Below are 14,347 nucleotides of genomic sequence, written 5' to 3' on the forward strand. Positions count from 1 at the left end.
AAAAAAAAAAAAAAATTGTAAAGCACTGCCCATTGAAAGTTGAAAAATGAGTGTGACAAGCCATAGATGCTCAGCCTTTCAACGATAGCACTGAGTCTGTAGACATACAGAAGTGTTACTCTGTGATATTTCATATACTTTTAAAACTTCACTTTTGGTCAGGTATGGAGGCTCACGCCTGTAATCCCATCTGTTTGCACTTTGCATTTTGGGAAGTCAAAACAGGCAGATCATGAGGTCAGGAGTTTGAGACCAGCCTGGCCAACATGGTGAAACTCCATCTCTACTAAAAATACAAAAATTAGCCGGGTGTGGTGGCATACACAGTTTACTCCCAGATTATGCCTCCCAGGTTCAAGCAATTCTCATGCCTCAGCCTCCTAAGTAGCTGGGATTACAGGCATGCACCACCACACCCAGCTAATTTTTGTATTTTTAGTAGAGACAAGTTTAACCATGTTGCCCAGGCTGTTCTCGAACTTCTTCTGACCTCAGGTGATGTGCATGCTGTAATCCCAGCTACTCAGGAGGCTGAGGTAGGAGAATTGCTTGAACCCAGAATGGGGAGATTGCAGTGAGCCAAGATTGTGCCACCGCACTCCAGTCTGGGCGACAAAGCAAGACTGTGTCTCAGGGTGGGGGGAAGACTCCACTTTTTAGGTTATAGTGACAAAATTTTATGAAATACTGAGATCTGGATATTGTCAGAAGCCATGTGATTGACTAAAATTAGCTTAAATTTATCGTCAGCCACCACACGCAGATACTACATTTGTTTAGTAATACTGCCATCTAGTGCTGAGGAGCAAGTACTGCTATCAAGCCTTGATAGTATTACATTCCATTTCAGTCGCATAATTCACTTATTAAATTTTTCTTGGGATTGTTTCTGTAGTGTATTTTGTTTTTGTTTGCTTCCTATGTTCAAGAATAATGCCTGTATTACAGTGTGCCCACTGCAGTGACCAGTAGTTCCAAACAGAAGTGTAAAATTCTCTAAACATCAATTCTCTGGGATGAGGAATGAACCATATTAAACCTGATGCTGAATATGATAAATTTGTCCTGCGCCGTACATGCTGTTGCTTGCTGAATGCTGTTTCCCAAACTAAACGATCAGACTAACACTTGATCTACATGAAGTATTAAAAATCTCAGAATCCTAACTTTAAGCATATTCAAGCATGAGGAAAGAGTAACATTTTACCTTTTCTGTGGATGATGGAAGGTTAATTCATGAATAAATAAGCCCAGCTACTAGAGGAGAGCAACCAGTTTTTCTTATCAGAAACAGAAAAGAATGCAGAGACTGTGAAGCTTTTGGGGATTTGTGTGAAGAGGAATGTTCTGCTCACCTAGGCTCCTATGACAAATTCAACCAGTTAGGTACAATCATGTGTCATTTAACAATGAGAATACTGTCTTGAGAAATGTGTCATTAGGCAATTTCATTTCCGAACATCATAGAGTGTATTTGTACTTTCACAAACCAAGAAACCAAGATGGCATTGCCTATTAGCACCTAGGCTCGATGAGATAGCCTATGGCTCCTGGGCTACAGACCTGTACAGCACATTAGTGCACTGCATATTATAGGCACTTGTAACACACTGGTATTTGTATATTTAGCCTTAGAAAAGGTTTAGTAAAAACACAATATTCTTATGGGATCACTGTTGTATATGCAGTCCATCGCTGACCAAAACATGATTTGTGCCAAATGATAGTATTTCCAAATGTTGATGCATTTTGATCTGTAGCCACCTCAGTTATTCAAACCTTAGCAGCACCTGTTTTCCAGAGGTAAGTATCACCATCCAGGTGATTAGGTTACCTATAATCCGCTGGATTGACATCTCTGTATGGTGGCACACTGGTTAAGAATATAGACTGTATTGTTAGAACTAAGTTGGAGTCTGGTTCTGTTGTTGTATTTGGGCATCATCTATAAAGTGGCAATAATAATAGACCTACTCTAGCAGATGAATAGAGTAATACATGTAAAGTGCTTAGCATAGGGAGCATTCTGTGTATGATGATTCATTATTGCCATCACAGATTCGTTTATTCCCTCTTATGTGAGGAAACCTCCAAAACTGTAATGCTTTACCATACACGCCATTCTAGAGAAAGTCAGAGAATCTGTCTGGCCTGGCAGTAGTTTTAGGGAGGCAGCATAGAGAATCTGGAAACTTTTTTTTTTTTTTTTTTGAGGCGGAGTCTCGCTGTGTCGCCCAGGCTGGAGTGCAGTGGCCAGATCTCAGCTCACTGCAAACTCCGCCTCCCGGGTTCACGCCATTCTCCTGCCTCAGCCTCCTGAGTAGCTGGGACTACAGGCGCCCGCCACCTCTTCCGGCTAGTTTTTTGTATTTTTTAGTAGAGACGGGGTTTCACTGTGTTAGCCAGGATGGTCTTGATCTCCTGACCTCGTGATCCGCCCATCTCGGCCTCCCAAAGTGCTGGGATTACAGGCTTGAGCCACCGCGCCCGGCAATCTGGAAACTTTCTGCTCCTTTTCAAGTCAGGGTTCAGGGTTCTGCCATATGGTGGTTTCATATTTTAATATAAAGTAGATATGTTTGTGTTTGTTTGTTTGTATAGACGACGTCTCACTCTGTTGCCCAGGCTCAAATGCAGTGGCGTGAACATAGCTCACTGTAACCTCAAAACTCCTGGGCTTAAACGGTCCTCCTGCCTCAGCCTCCCAAGCAGCCAGGACCACAGGTGCACACCACCTTGTGCAGCTACTTTTTAAATTTTTTATAGAGGCAGGGGCTCAGTGTGTTGACCAGGCTAATCTTAAACTCCTAGCTTCAAACAGTGCTTCCGCCTAGGCCTGCCAAAGTGCTGAGATTATAGGCATGAGGCACTCTGCCTGACTTAAAGTAGATTTTTGGCTGTTCAAAGTTAATTTATGTTTCACTGGACAAGTAAAAGTTGCTGTCTGGATTATGCCTCAGGTGTATTTTGTGATGAGGTTTCTCCATGATTGTTCCTTTTCTTAAATTTCTGCAACATAGACCCAGTCTGATCTCTGTTTTCCAAAGTAGTTTATATCTAAATATTGGTTTGTGTGTCTACATACACATTCTGTAATAGATGGAGTAGTTATGATCCATTTGCTTTGCATTAATAAGAATTAGTGTTGTTGGCCAGGCACGTTGGCTGTAAGCCCAGCACTTTGGGAGCCGAGACGGACCAATCACCTGAGGTTAGGAGTTCAGGAACAGCCTGGCTAACATGGTGATACGCCATCTCTACTAAAAATACAAAAATTAACCGAGTGTGGTGGTGCGTGGCTGCAATCCCAGCTACTCGGGAGGCTGAGGCAGGAGGATTGCTTGAACCCAGGAGGTGGAGGTTCCAGTGAGCCAAGATCACACCACTGCACTCCAGCCTGCGTGACAGTGAGACTCCATCTTGAAAATTAAAAAAAAAAAAAAAAAAGAATTAGTGTTGTTTTCCAGTACTTTTTTGCTAAGAAACTTGACCCATTTGTTTTCTAAACATATAATATATATAAAAAGGAATTAGCCCAATTCAAAACTGGGTAAAAGATTTTAATAGGAATCTCCATATAAGATATACAGATGGCCAATAAGCACATGAAAAGATGTTCTACATCATTAGTCAATAGGGACATGCAAATTCAAACCACATTGAGGTATCACTTCATACGCATTAGGATGGCTAGTATCATTAAAACAGAACATCAAAAGTGTCGGAGAGTATGTGGGAAATACTCCATATACTCTGTTACCTCATATGCTGCTGTATACTGGCCACCCTGTTGGATTGCCAGTGATAATGTGAAATGGTTCAGGCACTAGGGAAAAAACAGTTGAGTGGTTCCTCAAAAAGTTAAACTTAGAATTACTATATGACCCAGCACTTCTGCTCCTGGGTATATACCCAAAAGAATTGAAAACAGGCATTCAAACAGATACTTCCACACCAGTGTTTACAGCAGCAGGATTTGCACTAGCTAGAAGGTGGAAACATCTCAAGAACTCCAGTGTCCGTTAGTGGAAGCATGGATAAATAAGTGTCATATGTACATGCAATGGAACATTATTCAGCCATAAAAAGAAAGGAAATTCTGATACATGTTAGAACATGGATGAACCTTAAAAACAACAATGTGAATGTATTAAATGCCACTGAATTTTACACTTAAATATGGTTAAAATGGTAAGTTTTATGTATATTTTAATACAGTTTTTTAAAATAGGGAGATAAATGTCTATTGTGCTGTCAGTAGACATTTATGATGCCAGGAATTCACAAGTGACTAAGAATGTTCAGTGTAGTAAATGGAACTGGTGCACATGTCTGCAGCTATGTGGCCTGGACAGAGAAGTCTGTCCCAGGGGAGAATTTGTTGTCTATTTTGACCTAGATGGAATGGGTTTGAAATATTGCCAGGGAGTTTTAAACAAACAGCTGTGTCCTTGATGATTCTTTGCATCAGGAGTGACCAGGAGGTTTATAATGGCCTAGCCTTGGTCATCCTACCAGGTGTTTTGTTGTTGTTGTCTTGCATTGTGGGATATAATATTCTAGGAGCATTTAATGAATTTTTGCTTGGTACTCCATGCTTGCTATTAAGACCACATGGTGGGCTGGACATGGTGGCTCACGCCTGTAATCCCAGCCCTTTGGGAGGCCGAGGCATGCAGATCACCTGAGGTCAGAAGAAGTTCGAGACCAGCCTGGGCAACATGGTTAAACCTGTCTCTACTAAAAATACAAAAATTAGCTGGATGTGGTGGTGCGTGCCTGTAATCCCAGCTACTCAGGAGGCTGAGGCATGAGAATTGCTTGAACCTGGGAGGCGAGGTTACAGTGAGCCGAGGTCACGCCTCTACACTCCAGCGGGGGCGATAGGGCAAGACTACGTCTCAAAAAAGAAAGACCACACGGTGTTTATGTGATTACAGTTTAAGCCAACTTCAATTTAATGCTTGTTGGGCACCAGACATTATATTGAGAATTTAATTTTCACAACAGTGCTCTGAGATCATTGTCAGAATGTCCTCGCTTTTCAGATAAGGAACTAAATTAGAAAGATTGTGCTGGGCTCAATGGCTCACTACAAAAAATGTAAAAATAAACTGAGCATGGTGGCATGCACCTGTGGTCCCAGCTACATGAAAGGATTGTTTGAGTCTGGGAGGTTGAGGCTGCATAAGCTGTGATCACACCACTGCATTCCAGTCTGACTGAATGAGACCCTGTCTCAAAAAAAGAGAAAGAAAAAGAAAGATTATGTAATTTTCCCAATTAACAGCTGAGGTGTCTTTTTTTTCAGACCCTAAACTCTACAGTTTTTTTCAGAAGTAAAAATATGAAGAAATTGAACCATATAAGATCTTTAGTATTTTTTTGTATCCACAGTTTAAAATTAGATATTGATGCTGCCTTATATGTGAAGTGAGATTGGTGGAATTTCTTTATTGAATATTTTCTAAGGTGAAATGGTTTGGTATGAAGCTACAACTTTTTTTCAGCTGTGGGAGGTTCTTGCCTCTTCCTTCACAACAGTTACTTTTTACTGACTACATTTTTTCAGACCTGCCCTGTCCCTCTCACCTAGCGGATGATGCTGTCCTCATACCAGGGAGAGAAGACAGAATGGCACTCCCTTAACTTTCTGTCCTTCACATGCAAACTTGTGTGCATGCTCATCGCTGCTGGCCCTCTTTCCCTGTTGTCTGACATGAGCCCCTCCTGACACGGGATCTCTTGCCTTAAGCTCCCTCTCTCCTCAAACTGACTTCCCCCTACTCCCTGAAAGAACTTTGGGAGAGAGCACTGTTGAGTGTCTGCTATGTACTGATGGGATCTGTGGTCCTGGGTAGCGGTGCCATTACTTGGGTAGGCAAGTCCAAGAGCAAGAAAGGCAAGGATTAGGAATACATGAGAAAGAGAACCCCTGCCTTGGCAAACTTGCTCTCCATGTTGTTTGGAGTGCTGACATTAAACACGCACTGGGTTCCATACATGTCAGCCTCTACCAGCCCTCCCTACTTTATGGCCTGAGGAGTGCTGTCCACTTCTCTGAGTCTCAGGCCACACAGCTGGAAAGGAGCAGAGCCAGGCAGCAGTGGTTGGCTCCAGGCCCTGCCTCTGGGTGGTTGATAGGACATCACAGCTGTGTCGCTACAACCTCCTGAGGGGATGCCTTTGCTCCGTTGACTTGTATTACCATTTTTGTATTGTTTTTTTTTTTTTTACGGAGTCTTGCTCTCTCGCCCAGGCTGGAGTGCAGTGGCCGGATCTCAGCTCACTGCAAGCTCCGCCTCCCGGTTTACGCCATTCTCCTGCCTCAGCCTCCCGAGTAGCTGGGACTACAGGCGCCCGCCACCTCGCCCGGCTAGTTTGTTTTTGTATTTTTTAGTAGAGACGGGGTTTCACTGTGTTAGCCAGGATGGTCTCGATCTCCTGACCTCGTGATCCACCCGTCTCGGCCTCCCAAAGTGCTGGGATTACAGGCTTGAGCCACCGCGCCCGGCCCATTTTTGTGTTTTAATAACACAAAATAACATCACCATTTTGTGTTCTAAGTCAGTACCTCTAAGTTCTAGAGGTCCCACAGAGACCTCCAGACATGTTCACAACTAACTTCAGCTTCCCCCTCTCCCTAACCCTAGGGACTCTTCCTGGGCTGGCCTGCCCAGGCAGTGATACCACCACCCAATACCCAGATACCAGGGTGTCCTCTCGGCTCCTTGCTCCTACCTGGCCAGCCACCAACTCCTTCCATTCCAACTCCGGTTCTCATCCTCTTCTCTGCCAGTATCTTAGTCCAGACTCTCCTCAGTCTCACCCCTACAATTTGTCCTTTATGTGGCCAACCAAGTGCACCTCCTAAAATATAAAGCCTGATGGCTCATCCCCTGAACATGTCGCCATTGTCCTGTGGATAAAGTCCAGATCCTCTAACATGGCTCAGATACTCTGCAGTCTGCCCACTGCTTCTGTCTTTCCCTGTCACCCTCCCACCCAGCCTCTGACCCAGCTGTGCTGAAGCACGTGTGGCTGTCTTAGTGGCTGCGCTCCCCAGCCAGCTCACCACATCCCTCCCCAGTTTCACTCTTCCTAGCACCTTCCCTCCCACTCAACTCTGCAATTCTGCCTAGTGTGGGGCTCAGGGGGGGCTGGGAGGCGAGCCTTAGCAGTTGTCCTGGCCTCTTTTTTCACATCACAGTGACAGCACAATGCCTGGCACCTGATAAATTCAAGAATTTTTATCAAATGGATGAAACAAACATTTGCCTGGACAAAATTGGGTTTGTTTTCCTGTAGAAATGTGATCATACCATAGTTTTATCAATAGAATACTAATTTGCAGTGTACTTTGGGGCCTTACAGATTTTCTGAAGCCTTGAGAATTGTGTTTCAATGAACTAATTTTTTCAGTATAAACAGATCTAAACAATTAATTCAGTCATTTTAGGCATAAAAAGTTGAGGCTGCCTGTGTTTTCAAAGTACTTAGGTGTGTCTCCCACTAAAATGTAAGCTCTGTGGGAGCTGTTGTTCCTCCCTTACTGCGTCCCGTGAGCCCAGGTTAGAGCAAGACCTGGCACCCTGTGAGCACTCAGGAAATAAAGGTTATTGACTGTGGAAATACTGCTTACAAGCACAGGAAAGCACAAAAGGTTTTCCTTTGAGTGGTTATGGTGTCAGTAAGCCAACTTACTAAAATATATATACATTTTAAATTGTCAGGCTTAAATAAAATACTTTGCTTTTTCTTAAGAATTCTGTGGCTAGGGAATAAGGAGGGGTAATGGCCCACTGTTAAATGGCTGGATTTGTTTTCTAATTTACGGAGGTCCAATGCCTAGCGTTTCATTGAGAACAGTGAAAGGTGGAATCACCTGATCAGTATTCGGTCCCTGTGTCTCCTCTAGTGTCATTTCCCTATGTGTTGCTGACATGAGACAATTGGGCACAGTCAGCTTTGCCAAGAAAAAGAACGGTGAATTCTGATCCTGCCTCCCAGAGACCCTAAAAATTTGAATTATATTACCAATGCAAATTTCCGTCCACCAACCTGGGGACACTGGATGAACTTGGGCCTTAATCCTTAATACATCTTCAGTTTTTTCCATTCCTTATTTTTATACTCCATCCATCCTTGATTCTGCACAATCTTTGACTTCTGGAAAAGAAGTTTGGTTATGCTGTTTTATAAGAGACCTCTTTCACTGGGTGGTTTCATTGTTTTTCAGTCTGCTCCATCTGGACACAAGCATCTGACGGTAGAAGAGTTATTTGGAACCCCTTTGCCAAAGGAACAGCCAGCAGTTGTGGGTCTGGATTCAGAAGAAGTGGAGAGGTTGCCAGGAGATGCCTCCCAGAAAGAGCCCAATTCATTCCTACCATTTCCCTTTGAGCAGTCAGGAGGAGCCCCTCAATCAGAAACCCTGGGTGTCCCTTCTGCTGCCCACCACTCAGTCCAGCCTGAAATCACCACCCCGGTGCTAATCACTCCAGCCTCCATCACACAGTCCAATGAAAAGCATGCCCCAACCTACACAATCCCATTGAGTCCCGTTCTCAGTCCCACTCTGCCATCTGAAGCTCCTACTACACAGGTTCCCCCCAGCTTACCTCGAAACAGCACCATGATGCAGGCAGTGAAGACCACACCTAGACAGAGGTCTCCACTCCTGAATCAGCCAGTCCCTGAGCTAAGCCATGCCGGTCTGATTGCCAGCCAGAGCCCCTTCCGGGCCCCAGTGAACATGACGAACACAGCTGGCACATCCCTCCCAAGCGTTGATCTTCTCCAGAAACTCAGGTTGACCCCACAGCATGACCAAATACAGACACAACCACTTGGGAAAGGTGCAATGGTAGCCAGCTTTTCTCCAGCAGCTGGTCAGCTGGCCACACCTGAGAGCTTCATAGAGCCTCCCTCTAAGACAGCAGCAGCAAGAGCGGCAGCCTCAGCCTCCCTGAGCAACATGGTGCTTGCTCCCCTTCAGGTAATGGCAGGAGGGTGGGGGTGGGCATGGTGGGTAACTGTAACCGGATGGGATGAAACTATAAACCTTGGTTTTAACTGTCGTGACACCGACAGTTTTGAAGAGTTGTCCCTTTAAAGTATGTCGGGCTAGGAGACAGCTGAGGTAAGAAGCCCTATCATGAACAACCAAGTAATTTATTTTCCTATCTGGATATGTACTTTAGCAGAGGTTGTATGTTTGTTTTGCTTTTGCCCAGCATTTCCAGGAGTCCTCATTTGACTCAGGACCAAATTATTCCAAAGCTTAACTCCCTTCCTATCTCCCACAGCACTCTCCTAGAGTGCCTACCTTGTGCCAAGTACCCTAGAGGTGCCATAAGAGCATCCTAGGCTTGAAGGTATGAGGTCAAATAAAGCTGATTTTTTTCAACTGTCCACATTTACATCACCTTATCAAGAGGTGCCATGCTGCATAGATCTCTCATCTCTATCTCTACAGACTCAACAGCAAAAATATGCCCAGGCTGAAGGACAGACATCACATGTTCTCACTTTATTTGAACTCATGGAGATAGAGAATAGAAGTATGGTTACTAGAGGCTAGGAAGGTAGGGGGAGGTGGGGATGGTGAATGCATTAAAAAGAAAAAATAGAATGAATAAGACCTAGTATTTAATAACACAACAGGGTGATTATAGTCAATAATAATTTAAGTATATATTTTAAAATAATGAAAAGAGTATAATTAGATTGTAACACAAAGGAAAAATTCGTGAGGGGATGGATACCCCATTTTCCATGATGTGATTATTATGCATTGCATGCCTATATTAAAACATTTCAGCCGGGCGCGGTGGCTCAAGCCTGTAATCCCAGCACTTTGGGAGGCCGAGACAGGCAGATCACGAGGTCAGGAGATCGAGACCATCCTGGCTAACCCGGTAAAACCCCGTCTCTACTAAAAAATACAAAAAACTAGCCGAGCGAGGTGGCGGGCGCCTGTAGTCCCAGCTACTTGGGAGGCTGAGGCAGGAGAATGGCGTAAACCCCGGAGGCAGAGCTTGCAGTGAGCTGAGATCCGGCCACTGCACTCCAGCCTGGGCGACAGAGCAAAACTCTGTCTCAAAAAAAAAAAAAAAAAAATTCATATACCTCATAAATACATACACCTATATACCCACAAAACTTAAAAATTATGTATATTCCTGGGCTGCCCCTGTCTCTTAGAAGGGATACAAGTCTCAGGCTTTTCTTTAAAGATACCTGAAAGGCTCTGCACACAGCCCTTCCCTCCCGAACTAAAGAAGAGAGGCTGTCGCAGAGCTCTCATGCAGTTGAATCGCTGCTGCGTAGTTGCAAGTTTCTGTCAGACTCTTCCCTTGGGAATCTAGGAACTAGTTAATATCTGAACCATTTTCTATTACTAACCTAGATTTTCCACTGGGAAAGTCTTCTTCAATTAAGACTAGGAAGTCAATTGAAACTTCTTACATCCATCTATCTTCTCTTCATAAACATTTCAGTCTATGCAGCAGAACCAGGATCCTGAAGTATTTGTCCAGCCTAAGGTGTTATCCAGTGCCATCCCGGTAAGGACTTGCTTTTTCTTTTTTTCTTTCTTTTTTTTTTTTTAAGACTAGTCTGGTGCTATAGTGAGAAGATAGAAAGAGTAGAACAAGGAGTTTGATCTGTAACTGACTATGAACAATCAGTTGAGCTAACTCACTACCTTTGGACCAGCCAGGACTCCCTCTTTCTAAAGGACACATTATGTATTTTTAAGTTCTTCTGCTGGATGTGAAGTAAAAGGTTGTCAGCTTAGTGAAAAGAGTTAGCTATGGAGCCCAGCCCATCTTAGATGCCTTTCCTAGGCCAGGCACCCTCCCACCCCCGTCCTGGCAGAGTCCATTACTGTGGCCTCTGTGGATCTTGAGGCATTTGCATGGATATCTTCCCTGACTGTGTGTGTAGAGGGCAGGGTGGGCCCTTACTCGGTATTTGTGAACGGGTGACTGCTAAGAGTGTGGTAACCTGGCTTCTAAGTAGGAAATATTGCTCTGGAGGAGCTGTGATGTCACAGGTGGCAGAGCCACTATCCTGCTACAGTCCTCTCATTTCCCATTGCTCTGAGAACAAAGCCTTCCAGGCCTGTGTGTTCTGTCCCGTTTGTCCTCCCTTGCTTTGTTTTTTGTTGTCCCTACTCTCCATCACCCACTAACCTTGCAATGCACACAGGTTTTTTTAGCTCCCTAAAGTCATTTCTGTTTTCCTTTGAGCCTTTGTACCTTCCTTGAGCCTTGGAGTTTAAATGGGAACCAGCTTCTGACTGGTCTTATATCTTGGAGTTTAAATGGGAGCCAGCTCCTGACTGTTCTTGGAAACGAGCCTCTTTTCTGTGTGTCTTGTCCTTCTGCATGGTGATCTATCTGCAGGAGCTCTCAGCCTGCTTTTGCACCAAAAATAAATAAAGGATAAATAGCTCAGATGCCAAAAACCATACCCTGGAAACTGTGGCCAGCTCTGTGCGCTTTGTAAATGAGGAAGTGACATGTAAGAGAAAGAAATGTAGATCTCTGTTGATTGTATTAGATCTGAGAATACTGAAAATACTGATGATTACTGGTTTAACATATTCAGATAATTAGCTGGAATTAGCCTAGAAGCACATCTAAATGGAGGAGAGAGGTAGATGTTAGCTTTATTTTTAAGAAATTTTCTCATTGCTTTCTATAATGGTATAAAAAAATAGATTGAACGTAACTGGATTTGGATTTGTTTTTGGTTTTGGTTTTGGTTTTGGTTTTGGTTTTGTTTTGGAAACGGAGTCTTGCTTTGCTGCCCAGAGTGCGGCTCACTGCAACCTCCACCTTCTAGGTTCAAATGATTCTTCTGTTTCAGCATCCCAAGTAGCTGGGATTACAGGCACCCATCACCACACTCTACTATGTTTTTGTCTTTTTAGTAGAGACGGGGTTTCACCATGTTGGCCAGGCTGGTCTCGAACTCCTGACCTCAAGTGATCCTCCCACATAGGCCTCCCAAAGTGCTAGGATTACAGGCATTAGCCACCGCTCCTGGTCATAACTGGATTTTTAAATTCTTTTTTATTGCAGTGTGATTTATATACACTGAAATGCAGATTTTTAGAGTCCAGGCATGGTGGTTCACACCTGTAATCCCAGCACTTTGGGAGGCCTAGGTGGAAGGATCACTTAAGCCCAGGAGTTCAAGACCAGCCTGGGCAACATAGTGAGACCTCGTCTCTTACCAAAAAATCAAAAATGAGGGGAGGATTGCTTGAGCCCAGGAAGTTGAAGCTGCAGTGAGTGGTGACTGCACCACTACACTCCCACCTGGGTGACAGAGTGAGACCCTGCCTTAAAAAAAAAAAAAATGCGTATTTTTTATTTCTTTTTTTTTTGGAGACAGAGTCTTGCTCTGTCACCCAGGCTAGAGTGCAATAGGTGCGGTCTTGGCTCACTGCAACCTCCACCTCCTGGGTTCAAGCGATTCTCATGCCTCAGCCTCCCGAGTAGCTGGGATTACAGGCACAGGCCACCATGCCTGGCTAATTTTTGTATTTTTAGTACAGATGGGGTTTCACCATGTTGGCCGGGCTGGTCTCGAACCCCACCTCGGCCTCCCAAAGTGCTGGGATTACAGGCATGAGCCACTGCACCCAGCCAAACAATACAGATTTTTAAATGAGTTTTTGACACATGTATGTATTATCCCTTGGGCAACCCAATCAATATGTAACATTCTGTCACTCCAGAAAGTTCCCTCATGTCCTCTTCCAGTCGTTTCCCCAACTCCCCTCCCAAAAAGCCTTTACATTTTGAATTTATCATAGAATTTTTCTTACTGTGCATTCTATACTGTTATTTCTCTTACCTTCTGTGGCAGATGGACTTGGCTTCCCGTGATGATTCTGGGACGTTCTTATATAAATGGGCTCATCATCCTTTAGCTAACGGAAGTTTATAACCAGATGCTAGACATTCAAATGCTCCTACTGAATGTTTACCTGAGCCCAAAATAATCTGTCTCTGGGCTTCACTCTTCTGCTGCTTGTGCCTATTTCCACATGGTCCCTATTCTGGGCCTGGCTACTGGCTTCTGCACTTTGGTACAAAATGACCATTGTTCCTCTCCAGGTTGCAGGCGCCCCACTGGTTACTGCAACGACCACTGCAGTGTCTTCAGTCTTGCTGGCCCCAAGTGTTTTCCAGCAGACAGTTACAAGGTCTTCAGATCTTGAGAGGAAAGCCAGCTCTCCTTCTCCTCTAACTATTGGAACACCAGAAAGTCAGAGAAAGCCTTCCATTATTCTCAGCAAGTCTCAGCTCCAGGATACATTAATACATCTCATAAAGGTATGTAGGATACCAATTTTATCTTTGATTTTTCATTACTTAATAAAATAAATTGTATACATTCCTCCTACAGAATCAGTTCATAAAGTAAATTCAAAAGACTAGCTGGAGGCCGGGCAAAGTGGCTCACACCTGTAATCCCAGCACTTTGGGAGACCGGGGCGGGCAGAAAAAAAAACAGACTGGGAGTACTGTTTCTCTTTTTTCAAGCACACCGTCCTGGTGGAGAAATATCTGCGCGAACTCAATATATTAATCATGATTGTCTCTGGATGGTGGGATTATCAGTTATACAAATCATTTATACAATTTTTTTTCCTAAACTGTTACCAAGGAAGTAAAATCTGTTGAGGTAAATGTGGCATTCGTATCCTTAACCTTTCCCATCTCTTCTAGAATGATTCCAGCTTCCTCAGTACACTTCATGAAGTCTACTTGCAGGTGCTGACCAAGAACAAAGACAACAACAACCTGTGACTGGAGCAGAGGAAGTCTAAAGGCAGAGTGCTAACCTCAGAGACAAATAGGCTTCATCATGGAAACTTCTGAGCAGAACATCGAGTTTGAGAATCCTGAAATTGAGCCTATGAGAAAGAGACTCATTTCTTAAGAATGTTTTCTAAGTGACATTCTCAGTGATAATGGAGGTTTCACTGTGAAGCATCACCAGCAGACCTTTGTTTTGACAAAAAAAAAAAAAAATCATTGTGTTAAGTTACATGGGTGTTTTCATCAGCTAGGAGCAAGGCTGTGGAATAAGGAATCTGATTCTCAGCTCGCTTTCACTTTCAAGGACTTACAGAGGAGTAGTCACCAGCCTCACAGCAGAAGTTCAGCCTGGCCCCCCCAGCTTGCCCCAGCCTACCCCATAGAAACAGGCTTTGGGCTGACAGTCAGGTTCTAAACAGAGTAGAAGGCAGCTCTGCAAAGTAGCTCCGAGCTTTTAGGACCAGAATTTAAGGCGGCAAATTGGGAATTATTTCCTCAAGTGA

The 14,347-nt window shown here is 44.0% G+C and overlaps 1 protein-coding gene across 2 annotated transcripts in view; it reads left to right on the forward strand.

Moving 5' to 3' along the window:
• The window catches only part of DCP1A (decapping mRNA 1A), a 55,221-nt gene extending 41,164 nt beyond the window's left edge, over window positions 1-14,057 (forward strand). Inside the window, exons 7-10 of one of the 2 annotated variants that reach the window (XM_011947286.1) lie at window positions 8,240-8,998; window positions 10,503-10,568; window positions 13,137-13,355; window positions 13,752-14,057. In XM_011947286.1, the coding sequence (XP_011802676.1) occupies window positions 8,240-8,998; window positions 10,503-10,568; window positions 13,137-13,355; window positions 13,752-13,832 (1,125 nt within the window). In that variant the 3' untranslated portion in view covers window positions 13,833-14,057. The remainder of the gene's footprint in view (window positions 1-8,239; window positions 8,999-10,502; window positions 10,569-13,136; window positions 13,356-13,751) is intronic. The other variant, XM_011947287.1, reaches the window with a different exon arrangement.
• Window positions 14,058-14,347: the final 290 nt, after the last annotated feature.

The sequence above is a fragment of the Colobus angolensis genome, unplaced genomic scaffold (assembly GCF_000951035.1).
Source record: "Colobus angolensis palliatus isolate OR3802 unplaced genomic scaffold, Cang.pa_1.0 Scaffold26, whole genome shotgun sequence".
Classification (NCBI taxonomy): Eukaryota; Metazoa; Chordata; class Mammalia; order Primates; family Cercopithecidae; genus Colobus; species Colobus angolensis.